At 37.8% G+C, this 14,418-nt stretch overlaps 2 protein-coding genes across 2 annotated transcripts; one reads left to right on the forward strand and one right to left on the reverse strand.

The window, feature by feature from the left end:
- Nucleotides 1–5,741: 5,741 nt before the first annotated feature.
- LOC140830393 (uncharacterized) lies at nucleotides 5,742–7,925 on the forward strand. The gene is made up of 7 exons (XM_073193666.1): nucleotides 5,742–6,012; nucleotides 6,099–6,170; nucleotides 6,828–6,898; nucleotides 7,009–7,135; nucleotides 7,216–7,302; nucleotides 7,389–7,487; nucleotides 7,667–7,925. Exons 1-7 carry the CDS (start codon nucleotides 5,875–5,877, stop codon nucleotides 7,742–7,744), a joined length of 672 nt encoding a protein of 223 aa, XP_073049767.1. The 5' UTR covers nucleotides 5,742–5,874; the 3' UTR covers nucleotides 7,745–7,925.
- Nucleotides 7,926–7,976: 51 nt separating this feature from the next.
- LOC140830392 (DNA replication licensing factor MCM7-like) lies at nucleotides 7,977–14,113 on the reverse strand. Its single transcript, XM_073193665.1, has 15 exons — nucleotides 13,955–14,113; nucleotides 13,805–13,872; nucleotides 13,592–13,651; nucleotides 13,283–13,506; nucleotides 12,823–13,000; nucleotides 12,627–12,749; nucleotides 12,458–12,547; nucleotides 11,807–11,949; nucleotides 10,540–10,717; nucleotides 10,104–10,295; nucleotides 9,850–10,022; nucleotides 9,440–9,643; nucleotides 9,017–9,182; nucleotides 8,506–8,727; nucleotides 7,977–8,268 (listed from the first exon to the last, which is right to left on the reverse strand). Exons 1-15 carry the CDS (start codon nucleotides 13,983–13,985, stop codon nucleotides 8,164–8,166), a joined length of 2,157 nt encoding a protein of 718 aa, XP_073049766.1. The 5' UTR covers nucleotides 13,986–14,113; the 3' UTR covers nucleotides 7,977–8,163.
- Nucleotides 14,114–14,418: the final 305 nt, after the last annotated feature.

The following is a 14,418-nucleotide window of genomic DNA, read 5'->3' on the forward strand; positions in this document are numbered from 1 at the left end:
TTGGTCATGTGAATCGTGATTGTATTGAAAAGGCAGGGGATGACTCAGAGTTCAAATTCGGAAATTGGCTTAGAGCATCATCGGTTGGGGGGGACAGAACATCTTATCCAACGAAATCGAGAAATACTCAAGGTGGGGAATCAAAAGATGATCATGTAACAGACAAAGCTGGCATGATTGAGAATATAGATAAAAATCTTCATAATATGATCTCAGCAGATTCTGACTCTTCTCGAGATAGAAGTGAGACTGATGAAAACTTGGTTTTAACGATAACTCAGCAACAACAGAACACACTTGTTCCTATCGTGAATTCCCCTATTTTGATGATGGAGATAGGAGTTGATGAAGGCAAAAAAAGTGGATCAACCAAGGCAGTGGCCAGTAAAAATCCTAAGAAAAACTGGAAACGGTTGGCAAGGAATTCCAATAATAGTCTTGTCAGTGGGGATGAGATTAACCTTCCATTGATTACTAGTAAACGAGCCTTGAATAACCAAGATGATTCAGCCAATCCAGTGAAGCGATTGAAGACATGTGTTGCGATAGATGCAGTTATCGATGATTTAACAGCGGAGGCTGCGATGCAGCCCCGCCGATCTCAATGAGTTGTTTGATTTGGAATGCACGTGGGCTTGGGAACCCACGTGCAATCCGCAATCTCCAGTGTCTTTTGACAGAAAGAAACCCATCTTTATTTTTCAATTGTGAATCAAAACTTACTTCTTCTCAAAGTCGGTATTGGTCTAGCCGTTTCAAGTTTGATGGTGTCTTTGCTGTTGATAGTAAGAAGCGCAGGGGTGGTCTTATATTATTGTGGCGTGATCCATGTTCAGTCACTATCCATTCCTTTTCTGATGGGCATATTGATTGTACTGTTAAGAATGGTCCAAATTTTTGGCGTTTTACGGGATTCTATGGACATCCGACAGTAGCATTCAGACATCAATCGTGGCAGCTTCTCAGACGTCTTGCAGGCATCAACGAACTCAGTATGCTTCCCTGGTTAGTAGGAGGGGATTTTAACGAAATTTTGTATGATTCGGAGAAGGTTGGAGGGTTATTAAGGGCTATGCCCCAGATGGTGGCTTTTTCTGACGTCTTGGCAGATTGTGGCTTATTCGATATACAAGCTCGTGGGGATCCTTTCACATGGTGCAATCAGAGATTGGGTGCTGAGAACATTGTGGCTAGACTTGATCGTTTTGTGTGTAGTTCGGAATGGCAATCTCAGTTTCCTACAGCAGAGGTTGAACATCTAGCTTACTGTGGGTCTGATCACAGACCAATCTACTTGACTTTTCAATCAGGCCCATTACAAAACTTGAGGAAAAGCCCAAAAAGATTTACTTTTGAACATAAGTGGCTTTTGGAAGAAGACTTTACTGATATCTTTAGTCAGAGTTGGCAAGCTCTCAAAGGTAATCAAAATCTTATCTTTTGTTTAGCTCAATGCAGAGAGGTACTAAAATCTTGGGCTGGCACACGGTTTAATCATTTACATCGGAAGATTGGTACTCTTCGTAAAAAATTGGATTATCTTACGAGATATCAAGAAATCAAGGACAATATCATTTACATTCGGGAGATTGAATCTCAAATTGAAAAATTATCTGAGCAAGAGGAGATACACTGGAACCAACGTGCTAGAGTGAATTGGTTACAACACGGAGATCGAAATACAAAATTCTTCCATGCGACTGCTTCCCAGCGTCGGCGGAATAATTTTATTAAAGGTCTGCTGAATGATAGGGGGGACTGGTGCACTGATGTTCAAGGTATGGCTGACATTACTACAGATTATTTTCGCAAACTATTTTCTTCCTCTAATCCAAATCCTTTGGATATTGAGGAAGTGTTGGATTTGACAGATTCTGTGGTAGGAGATCATTTGAATAGCTTGCTCTGTGCCAAGTTTACTGAAGATGAGGTTCGTAGAGCAGTGTTTGATATGCATCCTTCTAAAGCACCAGGGCCGGACGGATTTACTGCTCTTTTCTATCATAAATTGTGGCCGATTGTTGGAGAAGATGTTACTAAGGAAGTACTAGCCATTTTGAATGATCAGACTGGAATGACTGATTGGAATGAAACACTTATTACACTTATTCCGAAGATTAAAGATCCGGTATCTCTAAAGGATTTTAGACCAATTAGTCTTTGCAATACTTGCTACAAAATTGTTTCTCGTGCAATCACTAACCGGTTTAGACCAGTTCTTGAACAGATAATTGATTCCTTTCAAAGTGCATTTATCCCAGGAAGGCTTATTCTTGACAATGTGATTGTGGGGTTTGAGTGTATGCACTGGATTAGAAATAATCGGAAGGCCAAAGCAGGATTTGCGGCTCTCAAGCTTGACATGAGCAAGGCCTATGATCGAGTGGAATGGATCTTTCTTCAGAAAATGATGCTCAAGATGGGTTTTGCAGAGCCTTGGGTTAATTTGATTATGAGATGTGTTACCTCCGTATCATATTCTGTTAGGCTCAATAATTTCATTTATGGAACTATCTGTCCTTCGAGGGGACTTCGACAGGGGGATCCACTATCCCCGTATTTATTTGTATTATGCGCTCAAGGTTTTTCTCATATCTTTACCAAAGCAGTGGAGCTAAAATTGTTTAGGGGTGTTAAAGTGGCTAACTCATGTCCAGTTATTTCACATCTCTTCTTTGCGGATGACAGTTTAATATTTTTCAGGGCCACCAAGGAGGATAGTGTAAATGTTCGTCGATGTATTCAGATTTATGAGAAAGCTTCGGGACAAATGGTTAATTTTGACAAATCTTCCATTACATTCAGCCCGAGTACATCGGCTCAACAATCGCAAGAAATTGCAGATGTTCTGTCGGTTTCAGTGGTCAAGGAACATGATATTTATTTGGGGCTGCCAACATTCTCGTTACGCAACAAAAGATTACAATTTGGATTTCTACGAGAGAGAATGGAAAATAGAATCAAAAGCTGGTCAACAAAGTTCTTTTCTATGGGAGGGAGAGAAATTCTTATCAAGTCTGTATTACAAGCAATTCTTTCCTATACTATGTCTTGCTTTAGAATCCCAGATAATCTTTGCAAGGAGTTGGAACAATTATGTGCAAAATTTTGGTGGCGGGGCAATATTGATATGAGAGGAATGCACTGGTTAAAATGGGACAGCTTGTGTAAACCGAAGAGCATGGGTGGTTTGGGATTTCGTCGACTCTCCGCTTTTAATAAAGCATTGGTCGCTAAACAAATCTGGCGGATTATTCAAAGGCCTCATTCTTTATTGGCAAGATTTCTAAAGGCAAGGTATTTTAAAGACACAGATGTCATGATGGCTGGGTTGGGGAACAATCCATCTTATGTTTGGCGCTCACTTTTGTGGAGCCGAGAGCTCATTCGAAAGGGACTTTGTTGGCGGGTAGGTAACGGCCAAAGCATTTTAGCAAAACAAGATCCTTGGATCCCGACCCTTCCATCTTTTCATTGCCAAGGGAATGATCTGCTGGATGTTAATGCAAAGGTGGGGAATTTCATTACAAGCTCAGGATCATGGAATGAGACATTAGTGAGACAACATTTTCCATCTTATGAAGCTGAAGACATTCTTAATGTTCCTTTAAACAGAAAGGGTAGTGTGGATACCAGATTTTGGGTTGGCAACAAAAGTGGTAAATACACCGTTAAAGATGGTTATCATAGGGAAAGAAGCAGTTTGGCTCCTCATCCTTTTCAATCATCACAGCCAAATCAATCTTGGTGGAATTTTCTTTGGAAGCTGCGTATCCTGCCCAAAATCCGCATTTTTCTGTGGCGTGCCTCTCATGATTTACTGCCTACACCGGTCAATCTAGCATTGCATCACATCCCCACAGAGGGTACTTGTCTTCTTTGTAAATATTTTCATGCTTCTACGAGTCACTGCTTATTATTTTGCCCGATTGTTCGGTTTGTGTGGAAGAACACCCAATTTTGGCAGTGTTTAAAATTGCATCGTGAAGCCCCATTTCTAGATTGTGCTTTATTTCTTTTGGCTACCTTCAAGCAAGAGGATTTTGAATATTTTGCTACTCTCTGTTGGGCAATCTGGCATGAAATTTGCAAGATCAACCATGAAATGGCCAGGAAGAAATTTACGATAAATGTGGACTGGGCTTATGCTATGATGGAAAATTTTCGAAAATACAGTTTGGCTGTTTCTTCTGGGAATAATGATGCTCAAATTTCTTTGGAAGATAATTGGGTTCCACCACTACCAAACTATTTTAGATTGGATGTTGATGCAGGCTTTGATATTAGAAACAACAAATTTAGTGTGGGGGCGGTGGTGCGTAATACATTGGGACAGGTTTGTGGTGCGCATGCTAGCCCTATCAGATATCCAGGTTCAGTTGCTTGTGCGGAGTTGTTAGCAATCAGAAATGGAATGGACTTATGTCTCCGGGTTGGGCTAACAAATGTTTGTATATTTTCTGATTCATTGGAAGCTGTTAGGATGGTCCTTTCACACGTAGAAGATCTTGGATCTGCTGGGGTTCTTGCTATGGAAATCCAATCAATGTTAGAGCTTCCAAACTTTCATTCCATCAAACATGTGCGACGAAGGGCTGTCGAAGTCGCTCACATTTTAGCTCGCAAAGCTTTATCTTGTAATAGATCCATTAATTGTGTTAATGACGACCTACCTTTGTGGTTGGTAAACATTGTATCTCGGGATTTTCCGAATTAATGTTATTATAGTTCAAAAAAAAATTCCCCTTGGGCTTCTTCTTAACATCTTTTATCGAGTTTGATGAAGTTTTTTATTTTAATAGAGGCCGATATTATATTAGATCCTTCTGAATTAAGCATTTTAGTGTACGCAAAAATATGAATCTCAAAAATATTATTTTTTATTATGAATATGAATATGAATAGTTCCGTCTATCATTTTTTTTTATTTGATATCTCTTAATAGCTAGGTAATAAATAAAATAATAAGATGTTATCAATGTATATATAAAAAGGAAATGTTGAGTAAGCTGGCGTCGTGTCAAAATGTGTGTAATTGGCGGCGTCAAAATAACATGAGGTGTGAAAAGATGGACAGGCAAGCAAAGTGGATATGCACATTAGAATTTATGCCATGCTGTCATGTCTTTTCTCAAACACGTGGAACTTCTAAACTGCATTAAACAATATTTAAAGTTTTGGAATCTTCTTTCTAACAAAAAAATGTTGTTTATTATTGTATGTTAATGTCAAGGCATCAAAATTCTTATTTTCTCTCAAAAAAAAAAAAAATTGAAATTTCAAACCATTTCCTTTTCGTTTATAGCTTGATTAGTTTGGACATGGACCCACAAGATCGGGGCCGACGGGAGAGCGGGCTCTATGATGGGCCCACTTTTTAAAATATCCATCAGGTCCGTTGATCAGCAATCATAATTCATACACCCCACAATTCAAATTCTTGTTTGTTACCTGTAAAAGACTTGCACAAAAATTGAACTTAATTCAATTTGAAATCCCTTCTTATTCAAATAAAATTTATATGAAATCTCTTCCGACAAACCCCACCCGAAAATTTATTCAGACGACTTGGGGTCAAAGGCTTAGAGCATTTGGCTCTTTCACGAGGTCTTTAAAGCTTCAAATTAAAGAAGCGAAGCGCGTGTTGTGATATCAGGTCCTAAGCAAGTGGGTACGTGTAACATAATAGTTGGAAGCACCGGATAAATAAATGGATCCTATTCAGAGCCTAATCTGGTCATTTGCATTCTAATTTTCTTTAATTTAACCTCCCAAAGAACTCCACAAAGCTCAGCTACAGAAAGCAGAAACATTTTTTTAAGTCACGTATTCCTCAGTTCAGGAAAAAAGTTATATTTCAGCAGAAGGAAAATCATGGGTGCTGATGTTTTGGTCAATATAGAAGATTTAAGATCATGTTCTGTAAAATCTATATGCAGAATATGCCACGATGAAGAGTCCGAAAGCTGTAAAAGCTTGGAGGCTCCTTGCGCTTGTACCGGAACTGTCAAGGTTTGTCTTTCGTGATAATTATTATTACTGGGAAATTTATGTCCATTTTATTGAGTATGTTTGTTCTTTTTCTGCTCTGTTTTTAGTTTGCTCACAGAGATTGCATACAGAGATGGTGCAATGAAAAGGGAAACGCTATCTGTGAAATTTGCTTGCAGGTGAAAATTTTCTTCTGTCAAATCAAGAATATGATCACTAGGGTTTTCTGTATTTTTTTTTTATCGATCATCAGCAATATTGATTGTTCTCTTGTTGTTTTCTAGTATTAAATTCTTGGATTTGTTTACCCTTAGTTGTTGTTTGTGGGTGTTTTTTGCCCCTATAAGAGAAAGCTGGAGCCTCTTCCTGAAGTTGTTTTTTGTCCGGAAAAGAACTCGTAAATTCCGTTTTTGTATCTTCTTTTTCTTTAACTAATTCTCTCTCTCTCTGTGTGTGTGTGTATATATAATAAACAAATTATCATGTTTTTTTTATTCACATTCTTTTAAAACTCCTCTCCTGATTTATTTAATTTTCAATTTATGTGTTTATTCCACGGGTTAGTTTTTTTGGAAGGCAACTCAGCTGTATTTCTTTGACTATATTTTTAAATATAAAAAAATTATTAGCCCCCACCTCTTTTTCCGTATAGTAGGTATAACTGTATTAGAATCTATCTTCTTCTTATCTACTTGTGTAGCTTCTCTTGCACTTGAGGTTCCATATCACCACCCTGATGTGAGATTATTTTGAGTAATAGTTAAAGAACAGTGAAAAGGGTTTAGGTGTCGAGCATCAATTTTTTTTGTTGTGTCCTAATTTGATATTGGTTGCAGAAGTTTGAACCGGGGTACACATCACAACCCAAGAAGGCACACTTAATCGACACGACGACAGTAACCATAAGGTAGTATTCTCAGTTCCGGGATTCTTGTTTGAAATGGAATTTGCTGAGCTGATTATTTGCGTTATTGTTCATGGAAAATATGTAAAGTCAATGTTTTAAAATTTTGTCAGGGGAAGTTTGGAAATCCCAAGAATTAATCCAGAACAGAACGTGGGAGAAATTCTTGAAACTGAATACTCGGAGTGTGCCTCAGCAGCTGACAGAAGTGCTGCTTGCTGCAGATCAGTGGCTCTCATTGTGAGTCTTTTTTTACTTTGACATTATTAAACTCTAAATTTGAGTATTTGTTTGTTAATTTTTGTTTCCTGAATTTGCAGTTAACTGCATTGCTTCTGATCCGACATCTTTTTGATGTGTTTAACTCTGGAGCAGGGTCGGGAAGTTACCCATTGTCACTCCCTACAGTAAATTCCCTACCATTTCTTAGTATAATTCATTCGTATGCGTTATCAAAAGAACCCGTAATAAAATTCTTGAAATAACTGTGCAGCTTCTTATTGTTAAAGCTAGTGGAATACTTCTTCCCATGTACGTGATACTACGGGTTATTGCAGCAATTCACAACAGCATCAGGCATCATCATCAACAGGTATACTTGTTTGACTTCATTCAGGGGAAGACGGAAATTGGTTGCATTATGGATGGAATAAATTTCTACATATATGTAGACGTAAACAAAATTTTAGTCCATTAAGATTTTCAATATTTACCCTGTTGAGATATGTCAGTAACATAAATAAATCACTTCTTTTTTACCTCTAATTTCAGAGATCTATCACTAACATGCTGAGTTCTGACGATGAAGATGACGAAGGGCAGGACAATAGCGTCGTATCACAACCATAATAAAGCTCAACTGTTCATTCCTCGTGTATATGTGGTATGCAATGTTCTTTTTTTATTCCCTCCGTAGGTTAAAGGTTTAGCAATTTCTTCCACTGGTAGAGATATAGAATAATAAACTGAAGCAAATGTATCTTCTTTTAACGAAGAGTAACAGCAGTGGAATTTTTGCAATTGTTTGGAATTCATGATCGAACTTACTTGAATCTCGTGGCATGGAGGCTAAAAATAGAAAGAAAGAGAACGGACAATGAAAATTTAGAAATGGTGTTCTAAAAACATTTACATCGTCAAGTCTATAAGTTAACAAACGGAAGATCAACAACATATGAAGCCATTACATAATGTCACTTAACTTGCCATCCGACAACAAGGCTATAGCGAGAGCTGCTTTGCTCCATTATGCAGCAAGAGCGGAATGCTTAAGCATCGATAAAGCGGATGTCAAAGGTGGTTGGATGGATCTGCCAGACATTTAAGGCTGCATATTCTTCTAAACATTCTTTAAGCTGGGCTTCACTGTACCCCTGTTAAAACCAAGAGCAAGTCTCAGACAAGCGATAAAAACGAATATATTGTCTCATTAAAAGAAAAACAATTTGACCAACATGGTTTTCTTGATAACGGGTAAGCATCCACCCTTCAGTACTTAGCATTCCCCACTCGAAGGAGTTAATTTACATCTCAGTAACAGTATAAACTCTATCTGGTACTGCTTCCACAGTGTCAGATAACATGTATTTCAATATTTTTCAGAATCTAACCTTTCTTGAAATCCAGTTAAGAGCATGGGCATAGCTTATATCCATCCTGTTAATCCGAGCAGCTTCATCCCGTAAGATTGAATATATATCAGAAATCGCATCCAGCCCTGATCTTTGGCGGTCATCAGAATACAAAGAGAACTTTGACATTTGCATTAATCTAAGTGCCTCATCCACGTCACTCTGGGCAACGTAATCCGAGAATCTTAGCCTTGCTAAAGCCTGCAAAGATTAATATAAGTTTCCATCCCACTTAAAGTTCGGTAGAAAGAGTCCTGCTAACTAATCGTTTCTCCATCCAAAACAAAGGTTTTTAATCTGCAGTCCATCTAAAGAGAATGCTGTTGGGATACGTGGCCTTGGCTACTGTTAACTGATGGGCCGAAAAATATAAATAATTCGATGAAACGCTTGAAGAAAATCATTTTATCATGAGAATGCTGCTGACCAATGTACGACACGATTAAAGAGTGTTAATTGATCAACACTGAGTGATTAATAAAGTACTAACCCCCGATATCCTCAGAATGCTGAGTAGAGTTCTAATAGTTGTATAAGAGTGGGGGGTACTTGATTGTGCTTCCTCCTGCCTGATGCTTGAATATGCGCTGGCTATATATTCTTCCAGCTCCTTTGGCACTGCTGGGGACAATTTTCTTGCGGCGGATATATATGCCCTAGCAATCATGATAAAAATTTAGTTCAAACAAGTGCAGATTTTCGATCACAGGGAATTTGTGCAGCAAGCACCATGTTATGCATTTAAGGCTACTGGGTTCTTTAACCTTTGTTAATTACAACATTACTAAACGATTCTCCTACAAAGAGTTGGCCACAAATCAATGAACCACCACAGAACTTTACATCCCACATTCTTGGAGTTCTAATAGAAAAGACAAAGTCGATAAAAATGAAATATTCGTTGATGGATTACCTAAGGACTGATGGTTCAAGAGGAGTGAATCCAAGGTCAGGCGATTCTTTCGCCTGGTGAACGTGGAGAACATGCCGAGCCATTTCAAGATCCTTATCCATATCTGCTCGGTCTAGGATCAACCACAGGAGATCGAACCTTGACAGAAGAGCAGGGGGAAGATTGATATTCTCAGCTGGTGTTCTCCTAAGATCGTATCTTCCCCTTAACATAAACATGGAAACTGAAAAATATCAGAGCAAGCAATGAAAGTAATTGATTGATTTATAATTAGATGTAGCTTGGTCGAATTAATCTAGCCTTTCATCTGGATTATGGTCCAGATAAGTATAAAAATGCAAACGTGATTGGAGTTCCATATTAAAACACAAACCAAGAACAAATACATTGAGTTTTTATGATAAGTATACCAGGCTGGATTGGCAGCAGCAAGGACAGCAGTCCGTGCATTCAGAGATGTAGTGATGCCAGCTTTAGCAATACTAACAGTTTGCTGCTCCATTACTTCATGTATTGCTGTACGATCAGATTCGTCCATCTTGTCGAATTCATCAATGGCACATATACCCATATCTGCAAGTACCTAATGCGAGCAACAGTTCTTATTAATACTCAATTTTTTTTTGGGAAGATAGAAAAAGACACCATAAATTAGCGCTCTCACCAGAGCACCACCCTCCAAAACCATTTCATTTGTCACTGGATCCTTCTGAACAGCAGCAGTCAAACCAACTCCACTGCTTCCTTTACCAGTTGTGTAAACTCCCCTTGGGGCAACGTTGATTATGTGTTTGAGAAGCTGACTTTTTGCAACTCCTGGATCACCCATCAGACATATGTGTAGGTCTCCTCTAATCTGCATTTTGATAAAGTGAATATATCATGTCAAAAAACTTGGAGGCCCAATAAGATTCTCAAATGAAAGATAGATGCTTTCCAAGGAGGAACTGATAGAAAGCCAGGCAGTATCAGCAAAAAAAAAGGCTCTGATATAGCAATAAAACAGAAACAAAGAGAAAGGGTGTCAACCATCAACTTTCAAATTCAGATTCTTCAAGGGTGAAAAAGGTATTGTTCACAAAATAAAACATCAATAGTACCCTCATTCCATCCTTCAATTTTCGATGAGGAGCGCCAACTAGGAGAAGAAGAAGGGCCTTTTTAATATCTTCATGCCCAAATATCTCGGGAGCCAATGACTGAGCCAGTTTGTTATAGATGTCACCATCCTCAGCTAAGCGAGCAATTTGCTCTTCCTCATCTCGTCTAAGTTCATACCTGCAAACAGCAACAATCGTTTAGTCCCACTAATAAGCTTTTTGTCACAGTTCATATGCATACCTTGGACAGGTTACCATAAAGAATACCCTGACAATGAATTGTCACCGTGCTCATGGATATTGAGGATATTTTTTCTCTACAGAGTTCAAGAAAGATGAAAAACATAGATATGGGGTTTGTTATTACCAGCGGAGTACATCTGTCGTACTGCTCTCTTATTGTGTCTCTAGTCTATCCAAATAAAAGAGAGATTATACCAGTTTCACTAGGAAACGAATCTTAGACAAAGGGCATAATAAAACCTAGTATATTTCCCTTTCCTCCCGGTCAAGGTAAGATGGCAGAACATGGCATCCTCATTCTATCTCTATGACCACTTATTTTTATATATCTGTTGTGCCTAAAAAATAATCGAGAAGCCCACAAAAGCTTGAAAGCCGATAAACAAAAGCCCAACAGATGAAAGCCCAAGAGAGTTGCAGTTGGCCCAGAAAAAGCACGACGCAACGAGTCAAAGCCACTACCCAACATTCGTGGAGAGATCGTTAAATACAGTCTAAACTAGCATGCGGAATGTGACAAAAAACAAGGAAAAGAATCAGAGAGGAAACAACAAATCAATACAAAATCTATAGCAAAGCAGAATTCTCTCAATTCTATGTCTGTTTATTTCAATTTCCAGCAGTCAAGTTTCTTGAATTTTTTACATATTCCTTCAACTTTATTTTAAAATATCGTTAATGTTCATAATGTAGTTAAATTGATGTTGTTCATGGATTTTTTCTATGATTTCATTATATTTTTCGGTTTATATTTTTTGCTTTGAAGCCATACTAAAGAAATTAGAACTAACGATCGAATCGGGACACATAACGTTTGACAAAGAAGTCAGATAATTTCTATAGTTGATACGATCACGTGAATGGCACGCTCCACAAGTTTCGTGAGAAACAATATCATATCAGTAACTACACTGTAGCACTCTCCAGAACTGCAGAATTGGTAAAACTTGCTGAGGATCTCCACAACATTTTATTCCTTCGTAGCAGAAAAAAAACACGTACAAGAAATATTTAAATGTCTTACTCTTCATATTTTTTTTTGAAATGGTTGACAGACATGGCTTCCAAGTATGTATCCGCAATCAATCCAGCTCGCATAGCCCTAAATCCAGTGTACGGCATTGGAAGAAATATCCCTGACAACTCAATAATATCACCTGGAGCCACCTGCAATAACGAGAATGGTTTAGGTTGAATGCTAGGAAAGAAATATAAATTACTCATATATGAGACAAAAGTTTACCTGGGTAATAAATACAAAAAGGAAAAAACTCAGCATTACTAATTTACATTTAGCATCTTGGTATGTTTGAGCCTTTTATTAACTATTAAAATCTAATCTTTTATGTTGATCATCACTTGTCAGGTTTGAAACATAAATCAAAGAGTTCTAATTATATATTTAAACCATTTCAAGAAGGTAAATCAATTTGATTACTGATTTTTTTTTTCAAAAAAAACTTTTCCAAGCTTGCATAATAATTTGAGTTTACCTAACTTATCAAGGTTCCACGACCAGAGGTCCTAGGCTCCTAGTCGAAGTGACATGTGATATTAAGACTTGTCATAAACACTCATTTGCAAGGAGCACAGGTCATCTACCAACAGCGTGTAGACGTGCATCGATTTTATGCAGTTTTTGAAAAACATTTGAAAGACAACAGAGACCACCAACCTTTCGCGTAAGCTCTCCCCTAAAATGAACAGTCATTGATCGAGGAATGTGACCTTTTGGAACATGTTCAGCTAGCTCTTGAAGTTTTGCCTGCAATAAATTTAAAATTCTATGAAAAAGGAACTCACATACGTTGATTGAATTGTCACTCATAAATTTAAGTTCTAACCTCCTGAAACTTCAAAAATTTAGATGCCCTGAGCTGGGGAATAAGATTTCCTTTGACTCTATTTGTTTTGCATTGAACAGATGGACAATCGAATAGAGGCATGAATACTCGAGCAGTGACCTCCTGAGAGAGAAAATCACAGATTATTGAGCATACGAAGTCAAGGATAAAGTGGAGCACATAGTAAATACAGCACCTGGTAGATTTCAAATCCACACTCTTCGCATGTATAGACAGCCACCTGCATTAATGGTTTGACATCCGAACAACGTGTCACAATACCAGATATCCTTACAAGCTGACCGATATATGCAGCTTTAACCTCCCTAATGGTGAAAGCTCGGCCTTTTGGAGATGCTTTAATGTAAACTTCACTGGTTTTCACCAAACAAGTCTGTTAATTTCCCCTTCCTTTCTTAAGAAGGTTAGCAGATAATCGTGATCACGATTCTTATACTGCCTCTAGTTCAAGAAAAATGTAGAGTCAAACTTGAGACAATGACATTAGCACAGTCAACGAAATATATTTTTGCCTTTTCTTTTCGCTATCTCCAATAAATAGTGAATTCACAAAATCAGTTGTACAACTAAACATCAAGCATTTTATGACAATCAAATAAAAATTTAAAATTCCAACTTTCTTGAATAAATCTTACAATTGTCGCTTAATATCGATAGGCATCTTTTGCTGTGGATCAGAGCGATCAGAACTTTCATTCCCTTCCTCAGATCTCTGAGTCAGCAAAATATCGTGGTCGTCATCCATAAAGACCTCTGTTGGCTCCGGCAAAAGCTCGTCAATTGCACTCGCAAATACTCCGACGTATCTCCGCGTGTTTTCGGTGACCCGCTTAAAAAATTCTTCGTCCAAGTCCTTGTACTAATTTTTAAAAAATACAACAAAAACTCTAAATCAAAAATATTTACTTCGTTGGCATTCGACAAGGGAAGAAAAGAAACGTCACATTAGATAGGTCTTCAAGCTCGATCTGGATGGCCTTAATTTTGCGATTCGCTACATCTTGCTGAAAATCAACAAATCAGAAAGATAATAAAAAAAAACGAACAATCTCTGAAGATGAAAAAGGCACCAAATATCTCCACTAAGCTCATATTATACTCTGGTGACCCGTATCCATAATGAGAGAGAAAAGGGAAGCAAAATTATGGAAACTCACAAGGATGTTGATGTATTTTGCTTCACCATTCGGATCTGCAAAGTTGGAGAGAAAATCCTTGGCGATTTCTGAAACAAGTAACACAAAATCCAGTAAATAACATGTGCAAACACACAAAAAGGGGTAATGAACACCGGAGAGATAGATTACCTATGTCTCGCTTGAAGTTGAGATCATCCATGGCGCCGCTCCTTGAGTTGGCGGCAAAAAGGAAGTGCTAAAGAAGAAGTGATTGGTTTTTTTGGCGGGAAACAAGTGCCTCCGACCAAGAAATGGAGCGGGTATCCGGATTTGGACGTTTGACCCGTCAAACATTTGGAAAATTACTCCGAAATCTGGGTTGTGGGGTCTTATTATTTATAGTTGGGTGAATTTGATTTGCAAATGTGCTGGTAAATTAGGAAAGAAGACTATTCGCTCTAGTTAATACTTTTTTAAAATTTTTATTATTTTTTGTAGTTTCGTAAATTGGAAAATACACGTGGTTATTTAATTATATAAAAAAAATCTTTCAATTCATCACAACAATACATAATTTTATTTTAATTTTTATATACAAATAATGGGTATTGAAAATTAGGTCAAGTGGCGAACTTTAATCACGATATCAATAT

The sequence above is a fragment of the Primulina eburnea genome, chromosome 4 (assembly GCF_022965805.1).
Source record: "Primulina eburnea isolate SZY01 chromosome 4, ASM2296580v1, whole genome shotgun sequence".
Taxonomy (NCBI): domain Eukaryota; kingdom Viridiplantae; phylum Streptophyta; class Magnoliopsida; order Lamiales; family Gesneriaceae; genus Primulina; species Primulina eburnea.